This window comes from Paroedura picta, chromosome 13 (assembly GCF_049243985.1).
Source record: "Paroedura picta isolate Pp20150507F chromosome 13, Ppicta_v3.0, whole genome shotgun sequence".
NCBI classification, from domain to species: domain Eukaryota; kingdom Metazoa; phylum Chordata; class Lepidosauria; order Squamata; family Gekkonidae; genus Paroedura; species Paroedura picta.
In genome coordinates this window covers 19,453,496-19,467,070 of record NC_135381.1, presented here as the reverse complement: position 1 = coordinate 19,467,070, position 13,575 = coordinate 19,453,496, and the positions used below count along the sequence as shown (strand labels likewise).

The following is a 13,575-nucleotide window of genomic DNA, read 5'->3' as shown; positions in this document are numbered from 1 at the left end:
GCCCTATAGATCAGGGATAGTCAACCTGTGGTCCTCCAGATGTCCGTGGACTACAATTCCCATGAGCCCCTGCCAGCTGGCAGGGGCTCATGGGAATTGTAGTCCATGGACATCTGGAGGACCACAGGCTGACTACCCCTGCTATAGATGCTTGTTAATCAGTGAGCAGGAGGAGGGGCTCTGCTACTTCCCTTGCCTGTTGTACAACCTATTCATGGAGGGGGAGGGGAGCTTGTAGCTCAAAATGGGGATCCACCCTTTGTTTGCTTGGTAATGAACCTGGCAGGAAGAGACATACCGTGTGGAAGCCCCCAGAGGCAGAGGAAATACACAGGCCTTCTGAGCTAGGCGGCAGCAGACGAGAAGAAGCCCTGGGAGAAGGCAGCCTGCTGTGGGTTTGCTAATAGCATGGGGAAGCCTTTGCAGAGCGGGGCGGGCAGAATAAAAGTGGCAGAGCTGGAATACATTCTCCTGTCACTCCCTGCTTTAAAGGACAGACCCTGGCTTCTGGTGTTGCCCCTGAAGAAACAGCTCCTGTTGTCCACTGCAAAGGCCAAGAGGGTGCAGACTTGAGCCTGTTTGGGACAAGGGTCCCTGTGAGCAGTGAAGCAAAATAAGCCCGTCACGAAAATACCAAACAGCTACGTCAAGAACTGGAAAAAAACGACTTATTGTTCAGTAGTGGAGGAAACAGTAGGGGCTGTAAGGGTGGGGAACATACAGACCAGTTTAAAACGTCTAGGTGTTGGTTTCTCCCCTTACCACTTTGTTGAATGTGAACAGAGAGCTTGCACAGGCCTTCCAGTTACCCTGGGGCAGCCTGCTTATACGTGTCATTCTACGAAGCAGTCAGGAGATTTTCACTGTGCATCAGCTGCCAGAAAGTGGCTGGCTGTGGGCAAGTCAGGAGTGTGGTAGGTATCTGCAGCAAACGGTGTTGCTAGCAGACAAAGTTATAGGTTGGACCGTGGAAAGAATTTTCCAAACAGTAGCTTAGTAAAGCACTGAGGAAGGCTACCAAGGAAATATTATTCTCAAAGCCTGCAGCATTAGCTCAGAGAAGCGTTCGGCTAGACTGCTGTAGTCTCTCCCCCCCTCCCCATCAAAAGGTATGCCAGATCACCGTTTTCATTGGTGCATTCAAGAGGAACCTCCAGTACAGTGACAGTGCGGCTGTCCCTGGATTAGCATAACCTTTTGGAAGAGTTCTTCACCTGGTAGAGAGTTGGACAACTTGTCGGCCAAGAGATCGTTTTGGAATGTGTCATTTTTGTGATGGTAGCAAAACAAACCACCCAAAAGATGCCTTATACTAAATACGAAAGTCAAAATAATTAAAATGTAATCAGGAAGCACGGCTGTCACTCCAATGAAGCCAGTATACATGGGAGAAGATAAAATGGCAGTGGTGAATGTCACATGAGTGTGCATAGCATGATGTTCTGTACTTTCCCATGACAGTGAGGTTGGAAGCAAGGGCTTCCCTAGAACCTCTTTAAGTTACCTGGCGAACTGGGCCCTGTGTGTAGAAAAACAATGCAGGGGAGGGAATCCAGAGACAGCTGGCAGTTCTTCAAAGGAACAGTTTCAGAGAGAAGCCCACGTGTGATTCTGATGCAAATCCAGAAGAATCCCCTGAGACCCTGGTGGCTGCACAAGGGGATTTCTAACAGCCTGAAAATGAAAGGGCAAGCTTACAGGAAACTGAGTGCCATATGTGTATCTAAAGTTGTGCATGCCGGAAAGGCCCAAAAATGTCAGGCCTGAATCCAGCCAGGCAAAGGCCCAAGATGAGTCACAGCAAACAAGCACCAAGAAAGGGGATGAAGCCCGTATCCTAGAAATAGGTGGGCAAGCAAGAAAGTGAAGCTGGAATGCTTGGGCTGTTTGCTGTTGCTGGTGCTAATAGCTTTTTCTGACGCACATGAGAATACACTCTAAGTACAGAACTTAATGATAGCGAAGAGTGGTGACTTTAGGGACATAACATAGGTATTGGTCTCCAAAAAGGATATAATTTATACATATTGGTTGGAGCCATAATTCACAAATCCCACTCAACCATTAAGCTACACATTATAGAGAGTGCTATGTGGTGTATTATTATAATTTTGACCACTGAGGAAGACCCGGAAGGGTCGAAACGCATTTGGTCCTATGTGTTGTTAGTTCAGTATAGTTTTTAAGAAGTTTTTATTCTGTTTTTAACTGTGCACTGTGCACTAAATAAATAATTAATGTTTTACATTATTTTTATTGTTCAGCTCAACTTTTGAGTTCCTACCTGTTAAGGTTGGGTTTTGTTCCTTTTTTGGTTTAGCTGGTGCTAATCAGTCATATAATACCTGACTGGCAACGACGGTGTCCAGATGATGGCTGGGAGGACCTTTTCTCTTGGCAGTTCCAAAGACAACCTATGTTGGCTCTCAACATTAAGTTCTGTAAGGGAATAAGTGTTGGATGCCTGTGGGTCACCTGTCATGCACCAGGTGGCTCCTGCTGACTTCCTTTTTACAACAGCCCTGTAAAGTAGGCTGGAGGTGTTAGCCCTACCCGGAAGTAGCAGGGAGACTAGGAAAACGGCTTGCTTAAGTGAGTGTCTTGTCTCAGTGTCTGAGACAAGAGCTGAAACAGGATCTTCTTGGTGTACAGTGTTTGGCCACTGTTCATCACAGTAGCTAGGAAGAGCTATGACAGACCTCAGAAAGCACCGGGTATGTTTTTCAGATGCATGAACTTACTCAGGATCAGCTGATTCAGGCATGCCCTGAAAATCAGTGATGGGGTCCTGGAAAAGCAATCCTTTTCACTTTAACTCCTCCCCCCCCCAAAAAAAAACATGCCACTTTTCACAAGTGAACTAGAGCAACATAGGTGAGTACCTGCTACCATTAAGCAAGGACTCTGATGGCTTGGGGGGTGTGTGTGTGCAGAAAGCAACTAGACAGGTTGGTGGTTCCCTCCCTTCCTTTGTGATGGTGGGTGGCGTAGGAGTAGCCATGGGTCCCGGCATGTGCGAAGCCTCTGTGCAAAGCGCTGAGGCCAAGATCCTAGGCCTTTTGCTGCCCGGGAACAGTGCCCCCTGCCCCCTTCCTCCAGCCTCAGCTGCAGAGGCCACGTTTCCTGGGGTCTTTTTGTATTCCAAGGACAAGCCGCCTGGAAGAGGCCTTGGCTCAGGGCCCAGCATTCCTCTGCCAGCCCCAAGGCCTTTGTGGGCGCGCTTCCTAGACCTAGCATCCCCTGCCTCTCATGTTCCCTTCAGCAAAAAGGCTTCTTTGTGCCACAGGGGAATGTGTTGCTCTCCGAGCCCACATTGGCACAGAGCAGGGGCCCAGCTGGGCAGGAAGTAAGTGCTGTGCTAACTGGAATACGCAGGGTTAAGTGGCACAGGCTTAACCCCTTGGCTGCCAGCCTCCAGCAGCCTTGCATGAACGTGCTCTGCTTGTGCCAGTCGTCCCTCATTGGACTGTTCACAGCGGCAGGTGGCTTGGGTGAGGATGGGATTTGGCTCTGCCAGAGCATAGGAGTGGCTGGCGATGGATCAATGGACACAGGAGCAGGCATACACTAATCCCACCGGCCCAGAATGCCCTGCCTCCCGCAAGGCCTGGGACAAAGGCAGCACTGGCTGGGTCCTGCTAAGAGGGGACAGTCTGGCTCTTCCAGGCTTTTCTTTTCCTCTTCCTTTCTCTCCCTTCTTTTCCTCTCCTACTGAGTTAGTGGTTTTCCAGGAGGAGGATCTCTCCTGGGTGCTCAGAAAGTTCAGGAGTAAGGCAAGTCTAGTCTGTCTATCTTCACTTTTTTTCACAGAGGCTAAAAAATGAGGTGTCTTAAGGCTCTTCTTTGCCTATGGGAGAGCTCACTTGCTCACGTCTGCTGTTTGCCCTTGTTTCCCCTGCAGGCCTTTTCCAGAGAGCCATTATTCAGAGTGGCTCCGCTTTGTCAAGCTGGGCTGTGAACTACCAGCCTGTGAAATACACCAGCATGTTGGCTGACAAGGTGGGCTGCAACGTCCTGGACACCGTGGACATGGTGGACTGCTTGCGGAAGAAGAGCGCCAAGGAACTCGTGGAGCAGGACATCCAGCCAGCACGCTACCATGTGGCCTTCGGGCCCGTCATCGATGGGGACGTCATCCCAGATGACCCAGAGATTCTGATGGAGCAAGGAGAGTTTCTCAACTATGACATTATGCTGGGCGTTAACCAGGGCGAGGGCCTCAAGTTCGTGGAGTCCGTAGTAGACCAAGAGAACGGGGTGTCAGGCAGCGATTTCGACTATTCCGTTTCCAACTTTGTGGATAACCTGTACGGCTACCCTGAGGGCAAGGACACTCTGCGCGAGACCATCAAGTTCATGTACACTGACTGGGCTGACCGTGACAACCCCGAGACACGCCGCAAGACCCTGGTGGCTCTCTTCACTGACCACCAGTGGGTGGAACCCTCAGTGGTGACCGCTGATCTCCACGCCCGTTACGGCTCCCCCACTTACTTCTACGCCTTTTATCACCACTGCCAGAGCATCATGAAGCCAGCCTGGTCTGATGCTGCCCATGGGGACGAGGTGCCTTACGTCTTTGGGATTCCCATGATCGGCCCCACCGACCTCTTCCCCTGCAACTTCTCCAAGAATGACGTCATGCTGAGTGCCGTGGTCATGACCTACTGGACTAACTTTGCCAAGACAGGGTAGGTTCACTTCCTCCAGCTCTTCTGGGTTCTGCTCACCTAGAATACCACACAGGGAATGCTGACCCTCCTGTGCTAGCCAGAATCCAAGCATAGGAAGAGTTAGGAGGTGGAATGAGAAGGGGCTTTTTTTTGATGGTGTGCAGGCTGCCCACTCCAGCAGTTCCCCACCGCCAGCTCTTGTGCAGAATCACACACCAAGTCTTTTTAAAGGGATGGGCCACAGCAAAACTGAACCTTCTCCCTTGGTATATATCACAAGATCAGCTGATGAGATTTGGCATTGCGGTCGCAGGAAAGCCACTCCAGGGGTTGAAATAAGGCATGCAGGCATCCCAGTCTGTTCCCAGAACTAGACTTGTGTATAATCAGTTTAGCCAGTTTGGTGTAGTGGTTAGGAGTGCGGACTTCTAATCTGGCATGCCGGGTTCGATTCTGCACTCCCCCACATGCAGCCAGCTGGGTGACCTTGGGCTCGCCATGGCACTGATAAAAACTTCTGACCGAGCAGTGATATCAGGGCTCTCTCAGCCTTACCCACCCCACAGGGTGTCTGTTGTGGTGAGAGGAAAGGGAATGCAATTGGAAGCCGCTTTGAGCCTCCTTCGGGTAGAGAAAAGCAGCATATAAGAACCAACTCTTCTTCTTCTAATTCAGAATAAAGATAGGGCCAGTCATTCAAATTCACTTTGTTTTGAAAGCCACACCTGCTGCAACAAACCTAGTGTCTGTTTTGCTTCCAGCTCCCCTGAATAGGCACAGCTTTTATGCTTGTCTTTCTTTAGGGATTTTGATTGCTTGGGCATTGGCCTTCTCCCTCCAAATAACCATTTGGGTATATACTGTTTCACTTATATACCCAGTGGGGACTCAAAGGGGTCTACATCATTTCCCACTCCCCTGTTTTAGCCTCACAACAGCTTGCTGAGATCCATCAAAGCTGAGAGTGAGCGATGGGCCCAAAGAAATCCATCACGCTTGCATGGCAAAGAGGGGATTCGAACCTGGGTCTCGCAGGGCCTGGGCCAGCCATCACAGCACTGCACCATACTGGCCATCCAGCATTGCTGCATATGGTTTTCTTTCTCTGTTTCTTTCCCTCAGGGACCCAAACAAGCCTGTGCCCCAAGACACCAAATTCATCCACACGAAGGCCAACCGCTTCGAAGAGGTGGCGTGGTCCAAATACAATCCCCGCGACCAGCTCTACCTGCACATCGGCCTCAAGCCACGGGTGCGCGACCACTACCGGGCCACCAAGGTCGCCTTCTGGAAACACCTGGTCCCACACCTGTACAACCTGCACGACATGTTCCATTACACCTCCACCACCACCAAGGTGCCGCCGCCCGACACCACCCAGAACTCGCACATCACCCGTCGGCCCAACGGCAAAGCTTGGAGCACCAAGCGGCCGGCCATCTCCACTGCCTACACCAGCGAGGGCTCCCAGGAGAAGTGGAATCCGGAGCAGGACGGGGCGGGCACCCTGCTGGTCGAGAATCCCCGGGACTACTCCACCGAGCTGAGCGTCACCATTGCCGTGGGAGCCTCCCTGCTCTTCCTCAATGTTTTGGCCTTCGCTGCGCTCTATTACCGCAAGGACAAACGGCGACAGGACACCCACCGCCAGCCCAGCCCCCAGCGTGCCACCACCAATAATGACATTGGCCACACGCCGGAGGAGGAGATACCCTCACTGCAGGCTAACCAGACTCACCATGGGGACTGTGAGACCGTGCCGCCCCACGACGCCCTCCGCCTCACCACCTTGCCCGACTACACGCTCACCCTGCGCCGCTCACCGGATGACATTCCCCTCATGACGCCCAACACGATCACCATGATCCCCAACTCCCTGGTGGGCCTGCAGACCCTGCACCCCTACAACACCTTTGCTGCCAGCTTCAGCAACACTGGGCTCCCACACTCACACTCCACAACGCGGGTATAGCTGCCCAAGCGCCCCGCACTCCCATGCGCATACTCCATGCTCACTGGACCTGGCGCTGTGGGGAGCAGATGTGGCAAGTCCCTCCGGCTCGCTCTCTGAGGATTTCATTTGTATCAAGTGCTTCGACTCTCCTAGTGCCCAGTAAGGGCCAGCGGGACCCATCCTGGCCAAACGGAGTACAGCCCAGCAAGGGCAAAGGAGGCTAACTGCACTCCAAGAGCCAACCCACCCTTTGCTCCTGAGCCCAGCCACGCCCTGCCCTGCCCAGGAGGAGATCCAGAGCCTCTGAGGCCTTCTTTCCTGTAGAAGGTTCCCAGGGGTCAAATGGAGCCGTGTTGATCCTGCATGGGGACAGGGGCTCTAACAGGCACCCTCCCAGTGGTCATCCACCTGTCATTCCCTCATCATCACTAGAGATTTACCAATCAAAGTGCCATGGAAACTGCTCCTGCAGGCCAAGTCACCATGAGAGAATTGCTGGCACCGTGCCTGGGGGAGCTCTGGACAGGTGTGATCTGGCCCAGGTGCCCCCCGCAGGTAATGGTGAAGGCTTCAGGAGAGCCTGGACTTGGTGCTGGGTCCAGCAGATGCTGTCTGGTCCCCAACTCCTTCCCGCCCTACTACCCCTCCTCCCCGCTCTTCGTGTCGCGGAGAAAATTTCTGTCTGTTGTTTCTTTCCAAAAGAGATTTTTTAAAGCAGATCTTTAGTTCTTTAAACACTAACGGAGATGCCCGTGTTTGGTCCTTTGTAAAGATTTTAAACTAAGTGTTCTTGATAAAGCCAGTGAGACAGACACACGCGTGCACACATGCACACACATACACACACACACGCATACACATATGCCAGCCATGTCTGTGCTGCGGGCCCCTCCAGCATCGACCTGTGCCAAACTGAGAAACCAGCAGACTTAGCTCGGGGTGGGAGCAGGCCAGAGCTGGCCACAAGGTCCTTTTGTATTTTTGATACGTCCTTCTGCCACCATTCATATCCGTATGTCTCACCTGAGCAACCTGGATCTGAGGATGAGCTGGACCCTGTCTCCCTTCTGCCAATGTCCCCGTTGCTCTGGCCATGCTATCCCACGCCCCTCGTCTCCCGCTGTGCCAAATCTCCACCCTTTCTCAGCTTGTCCGAACCTCCCCCCGCCAGCCTGACCCTCTCCTGCTTCCTTGCCAGCCCGTGACTTTCTCTGACCTCCGGTGGGCTGCCTCCCAGGCCCTCCTCCTCTTCCCAGATTGGACTGTGCTGTGGCTTCTTCACTGTAACAGGGTGTGGCCCAAGTGGAGAAGAGGAAAAACCCGGGAGTAGGCCAGGGGCACAGTGGGGCTTGAGACGTCAAACAGAGGGGATCTGCTTTCACACTGCTGGCCCCAGAGGTCCTTGGGCAAAATCCAGCCGTTTAGGGAGTGGCCTTGTCCACTGCAAGGTTTTGAGGGGGCCGCAAGTTCCGTGACAGAAGAAATGTCTTTGTGTGACAGGCAGCCGGATAACCAGGGGTCAGGCTTGGTAGATGTGGGGCGGAGTTCCAGAAAGGTGGCAGAGGTCACAGTCTTGTGGGAGAGCCTGGTGTGGGCAGGAGTCAGGCCTCGTTTGTACCCGGCTCCACTGGATAAACAGTAAGGCCAGAGCCATGTGAAACACACAGAGAACTCATGCATCGGTTTCCAGGAGGTGGTCTCTCTGAGTAGTAGAACGTGGAGCTCTGGGGCCCCCAAGAGACGCAGCTGTGGGAGCATGTGGGGGCAGAGGCAAAAGGATTCACTGTGGCTTATTCAGAAGCCTCATAGCTTCTGCCCCACAGCCCAAGTATTCAGAAGGGGTTGTGGTGGACCCTTCTGCACTATGTCCCCCGCCCCGCCCCTGCTGCTGCCCTTCAGTAGAGGGCAGTATCCTACCTAGCAAAAGTAAGGATGGAAGATGAGAGTTTCTGGCTGAGAATGTATTTAAGCCCTGTCAATCACCTGCACAGAGTAAAGAATTCCAAATAAAAAGGAGGGGGTATTTTTAACCATCTGCCGTCCTGTCTGGTTCTTGGGGGAGCAGAGGAGCAGCAGGTAGGAAGAGCAGTGGTGTCTTCACAGAGTGCCTGTTTTGTATGCATAAAGCTTCAGGTTCAGTCTTGGGTAGTGCTGCCAGTCAGAGTAGACCAGGGGTGGGCAAACTGTGGCCCTCCAGATGTCCATGGACTACAATTCCAATGAGCCCCTTCCACCATGGAATTGTAGTCCATGGTCATCTGGAGGAACACAGTTTGCCCACCCGTGGGGTAGACAGTACTGGGATGCATTGACCAATGGTGTCTATGGCTTTAAGGGAGGGTCCTGCTTCTGTTGACTTTGCAGAGGTGCAATTGGGGCCTGCTCACTGTGCCAGGAGCGACCTGCCTTGGACTAGTGGGGAGGGGCCATGGTTCAATTTTATCAACAGGGCAGTTCTGTCCAGGGTAAGCTGACCTTTCTGAAGATGGTTTCCTGTTGACTAAAATGCATTTGCCACTACCCTCCACACTGTTCTTTTGGCCTCTGCTGCAAGAAGTGTGGTGCGGGCAGGGACGGGCTGTGCTCAGGGACATCTCTGATTGTGACAAGCTTGGCAGAAAGGACAACTTGCTATTCATCAGCACCAGCCCCAGCCACGAGTACTGCTGAACTTCTAAGCTTGGGAAGAGATGCACCAGGGGAAGCAGTACTAAACGAGAAAGGCCCTCTAAGCTGGCTAGACTGGTCTTGGGGAAAGGAAAGCTTAGGCTACAGATTTTTTTTCAGAAGTGCTAGAGGGGGCCATGCCTTCCAGGACCAAACCCTAAGTCCATCCTCCATGGCTCTCTCTAACCATCTGTATCACACTGGAGCTGTTTCTTGGTGCAGTGAGATCTGTGCTACTAAGACATTTGAGCAGGGGCATTCAGCAAGCACCAGGCTCGGTCCTGCATGTGGAATTCAGCATCCCAAGACAGTTTTTTCCCTCTTAAATCAGGTGTCTCATTCTTGGAGCGAAGAAGACAAAGTAAAGCTCAATGGGAACTCAGGGTCCAGTAGGGGAGGCTAAACATTAACATAAGGGGGCAGCAGAATCCTCTAATGAGAAGAGGGCATTTTGCCAGGCCGGCACATGAAGGTTTTCTCAGTGCCAGATAATTTGTGTAGGCTGCAGGTCCCACTTTTAAAAATGTGGCTCTGAGATTTTTGTTTAGCAGGCTTGGCTAAGCAATAAGTTCTCATTCCCTTAAACCATCTCCTTCCCCTTCCAAGCTGTGGAGCTGCCTTCTTGTTGCATTGTGACCATTCTGCTTTATTTGCTGCTGGATTAAGAGCACCTCTCCAAATCGGAATGATGCCATTTTTAGCAAGGGAATCCTTCAGGAACCACCCTCCATCCAACAAACAAGGCACTTCAGGTAAACCATCTTCAGAAAGGTCAGCTTACCCTAAACAGAACTGCCCTGTTCATAAAACAGCTCCCTTTCTGGCCAGTATAAAAATATGGAATACTGTTGAATCTCTTTGTAAAAACAGGATGCCCCATGCATGCCAAAATTCTTGCTTCTCTTTAGGAATCTCTTTGATGTCTGTATGTGGATCAAAGTACATGATGATCCCACATGCCCGTAATTTGCTGCATGCAAACCATGGGAATGTAGGACAATCAGTTCTGAGTATGACTTGCACAGTCTTCATGCCGATTTCTATACAACAGTGACTTTTGTGTAGAAATTTCATCGTGGCACCTCATTCCAAGGTGTTCCCCTCCCAGCAAATCCTCATTAGAAGGTTTAGGTTCATTTTAACAGCTCCAAGAATTAAGACATGCATTGCATCCTGTAGTTGCTTAGCAACCAGCACATCCTTTCCTCACATCCAGCAAAATGGCTGGAGGCTGCTGCTTGCCTAGAAAGAACCACAAATGCCAGCAAGCAGGAGGTGGGGAAATGGGGAAAGCCCTCCAAATGGAAGATGTCCACAACCCAGATACCCTTAGTGCTGAAGCCAAGGGAATCTGATTCCAGCTCAGTCCACATTCTGGACCACTCTCCATACGCCTACCTTCTTGCCATGCTAGGGAACACATGACCTGTTGAATTTGTGTCTGCTCTGCACCTGACAAAGCACTGAGCCTCTGTATGTTTTTGTGTAAAAATTGGTGACCTTCAGATGGAAGAGAAAAGTGAGCAGAGGAAGCCGCTGCTACCTGGGTCTGGGTTGGGTTCAGGCAGGTGCTGCCTCCTGCATCAGCTCACGTTTGTGTGGGGGATCCCCACTCCGTATGCACACAGATGCTCTTCCCCTGATCTCCTTTTGTGCCCAGCCAAGAAGCTGCCAGTTTCATTTCTTTTTAATGCAATTTCTAATGGTGTTTCCATGGCAACCAGGAATCGAGGGCCGAGTCCTTTTCAGCAAAACACATGGTCCATTGCGCCTGGTGAGGGGCTGGGGGCAGGGAGCTGGGCTGGGCTAACGGTGCATGCATGCAGATGTTGGCTGGAGCCGTGGATGCTTATGTAGAATGGGGAGGAGGAGCATAAGCCATTGCTGTAAGTAGGAAAGGACAACTTTGGTACCCAGCTGCAGAGAAAGGAACTAGGGAAGGACTTAGGGGGAAAGCCTGCACTGGGACTGGGCAGGGCGGAGGGCATCTGGTGGGGCTGAAAAGGGGTCTGGTTCTTCCCTCACCAAAACGGTTCAGTAGCCTGGCAGGGGGTGTGGTGGGGGGTGAGCAGCAATGAGATGGAGAAGCCAGGCTCGATCGCCGACATTCTCCCAGCTGTACCATCTGCGGAAGTGCACACTAACCGTTTTCACACTTTGTGTGCCAGTCACTGGTGTGTGCTGAAACTGTACCTAATAATAACCCAGCGACCCCCCAGGCATCCCCATCTGGCTGCCCAAACACTTGCTTTCCTGCTCTGGGACTGCACTGAATGGCTTTGCTCATATTAATAAATTCTGATAGCTGTAGAATTGGGAGCTCTCCATTTTCCAATGCACTGAATTCTCTAGAGACCTGAGGTTGCTAAAAATATGACCTGAAAGAAGAAAACGATTTGCCCAGGGGCTGGAGGGGAAGTGTATGCTGGAGATTTTCCAAAATGCTTTTGTGGGGACGTCAAGCCACGGAACAGCCCCTGGAGAAAGCAGCTTGCTTGTGCCATTTGCTCACTACCCCACCGGGCGGGCCGCATCTCTTGCCAAATGTTTTGTAAAACAAGCCTGTGAATGGCAAATATTTTGTAGATTTTGAATGTCCAGATGTGCCACTCTGGACTCGGGCAGAAGACTGGAGATCCTGCAGGTTCAGGAAGATTGGTACACACATACACAAACCCTGCCTGGCAGCTGCTTTTGAATCTGAGAATTTTAGCTCTAGACATCCCTGACAAATCCAGGAAAGGCACATCCAGGTCAGACGGGAACGTTTAAGGCAGAGCCCAACTTTTCTGTGCCTAGGAAACCTCACAAGGGAGAACTTAATGGACAGAGAGAAAAATGCTGCGTGTTCTTTGAAGGGACATGCCAGGACTCGACATGCTGGCAGCAGAATCACTCAGCTGTCTCCACAGAATCCAGTGTTCTCATGCCTTGAGGATATTCATTTCAAAATGTAACAATCCTGCAAGGACATTATTCTGTATCCTAAATCTTACAACAGTCACACCATATCTTGCTCCTATAATACAAGTCTGTTTGGTTTTGGTATTTCAGACTTCTGTCTGTGCTCACAAAGTTGTGAGATCCGGTTTCAAATTCTGTAAGTGAGATGTCTAAGCAGCAGTTATCAATTGGGTGTCCCATCCATAAGTAACCATGTTTCAGCAGCACATCTTGGCTGGATCATGTTGAACCAAATATCTCTACAACAAAAAGGACTATAGCAGCCTGTCTCAACCTTTTTCCCACTGGGAAACCCCTGACATATTCTTCAGAGCCAGCTTGGTGTAGCAGTTAGGAGCGTGGACTTCTAATCTGGCAAACTGGGTTTGATTCCCCGCCACCCACATGCAGCCAGCTGGGTGACCTTGGGCTCACCGCAGCACTGGTAAAGCTGGATGTCTGGTGGGGAGAGGAAAGGGAAGGCAATTGGAAGCCGCATTGAGACTCCTTTGGGTAGAGAAAAGCAGCATATAAGAACCAACTCTTCTTCTAGAGAAAAGCGGCATATAAGAATCAACTCTTCTTCTTTTAAAACCCCCAGAAGTGGCACAATCATGCAGAATATGGTTGGGAAGCATAGCTATGTATTGGCCTACTCAAGGCCCCTGCCTTTCCCAAATGACTATATATGGTCATATCACCTAATAGTTGCTTAACAAATTTAAAATGTATTTATAAAAAGTAACTCCCTTCACGAAACCCCGGTTTAGAAAGCCTGGACTAGAAAAGAAAGCAACACCGGAATTCAGAAGAGCAATTAGATCATGGCAATAGATCGCTAGATAGCGGCTGATTTTTTACAGGTCTCCCTCTAGTGGTGATGATGGGGAATGGCAGTTGTGGGAATTGAGGCAAGGAATGTTTTGGCCGTACTGCCTTGCACGCTCTTATCATAATGAACGCCTACACCAGGGGTAGTCAGCTGGCAGGGGCTTCTGGGAATTGTAGTCCATGGACATCTGGAGGGCCGCAGTTTGACTACCCCTGGCCTATACAGAGAGAACTGTGGAAACAGCCTCTTTTTCATCTTTGGCACCTCACATGAGTCTGGGTTTAGCTAGCCATTGGTTTGGGTCTCGGCTTTTAAAAACGTTGGTTCTTTTTCCATTCCGAAGGTTACTTTCGGCATACAAAACAGAACTATATACACTTTACAAACAAAGACAGGACTGACAGATCACATTGAAGGTTACTTTAGACCAGCGGTCCCCAACTTTTTTCGGGCCAGGGACCGGGGAAGGGGAGAGGGAGGCCCGGGGACCGGGGGGGAGAGGAGGC

The 13,575-nt window shown here is 51.1% G+C and overlaps 1 protein-coding gene across 10 annotated transcripts in view; it reads left to right on the top strand.

The window, feature by feature from the left end:
- The window catches only part of NLGN3 (neuroligin 3), a 48,910-nt gene extending 40,253 nt beyond the window's left edge, over positions 1–8,657 (top strand). For all 10 annotated transcript variants that reach the window (XM_077307442.1, XM_077307444.1, XM_077307443.1 and 7 more), the window contains 2 exons: positions 3,902–4,691; positions 5,796–8,657. In XM_077307442.1, the coding sequence (XP_077163557.1) occupies positions 3,902–4,691; positions 5,796–6,645 (1,640 nt within the window). In that variant the 3' untranslated portion in view covers positions 6,646–8,657. The remainder of the gene's footprint in view (positions 1–3,901; positions 4,692–5,795) is intronic.
- Positions 8,658–13,575: the final 4,918 nt, after the last annotated feature.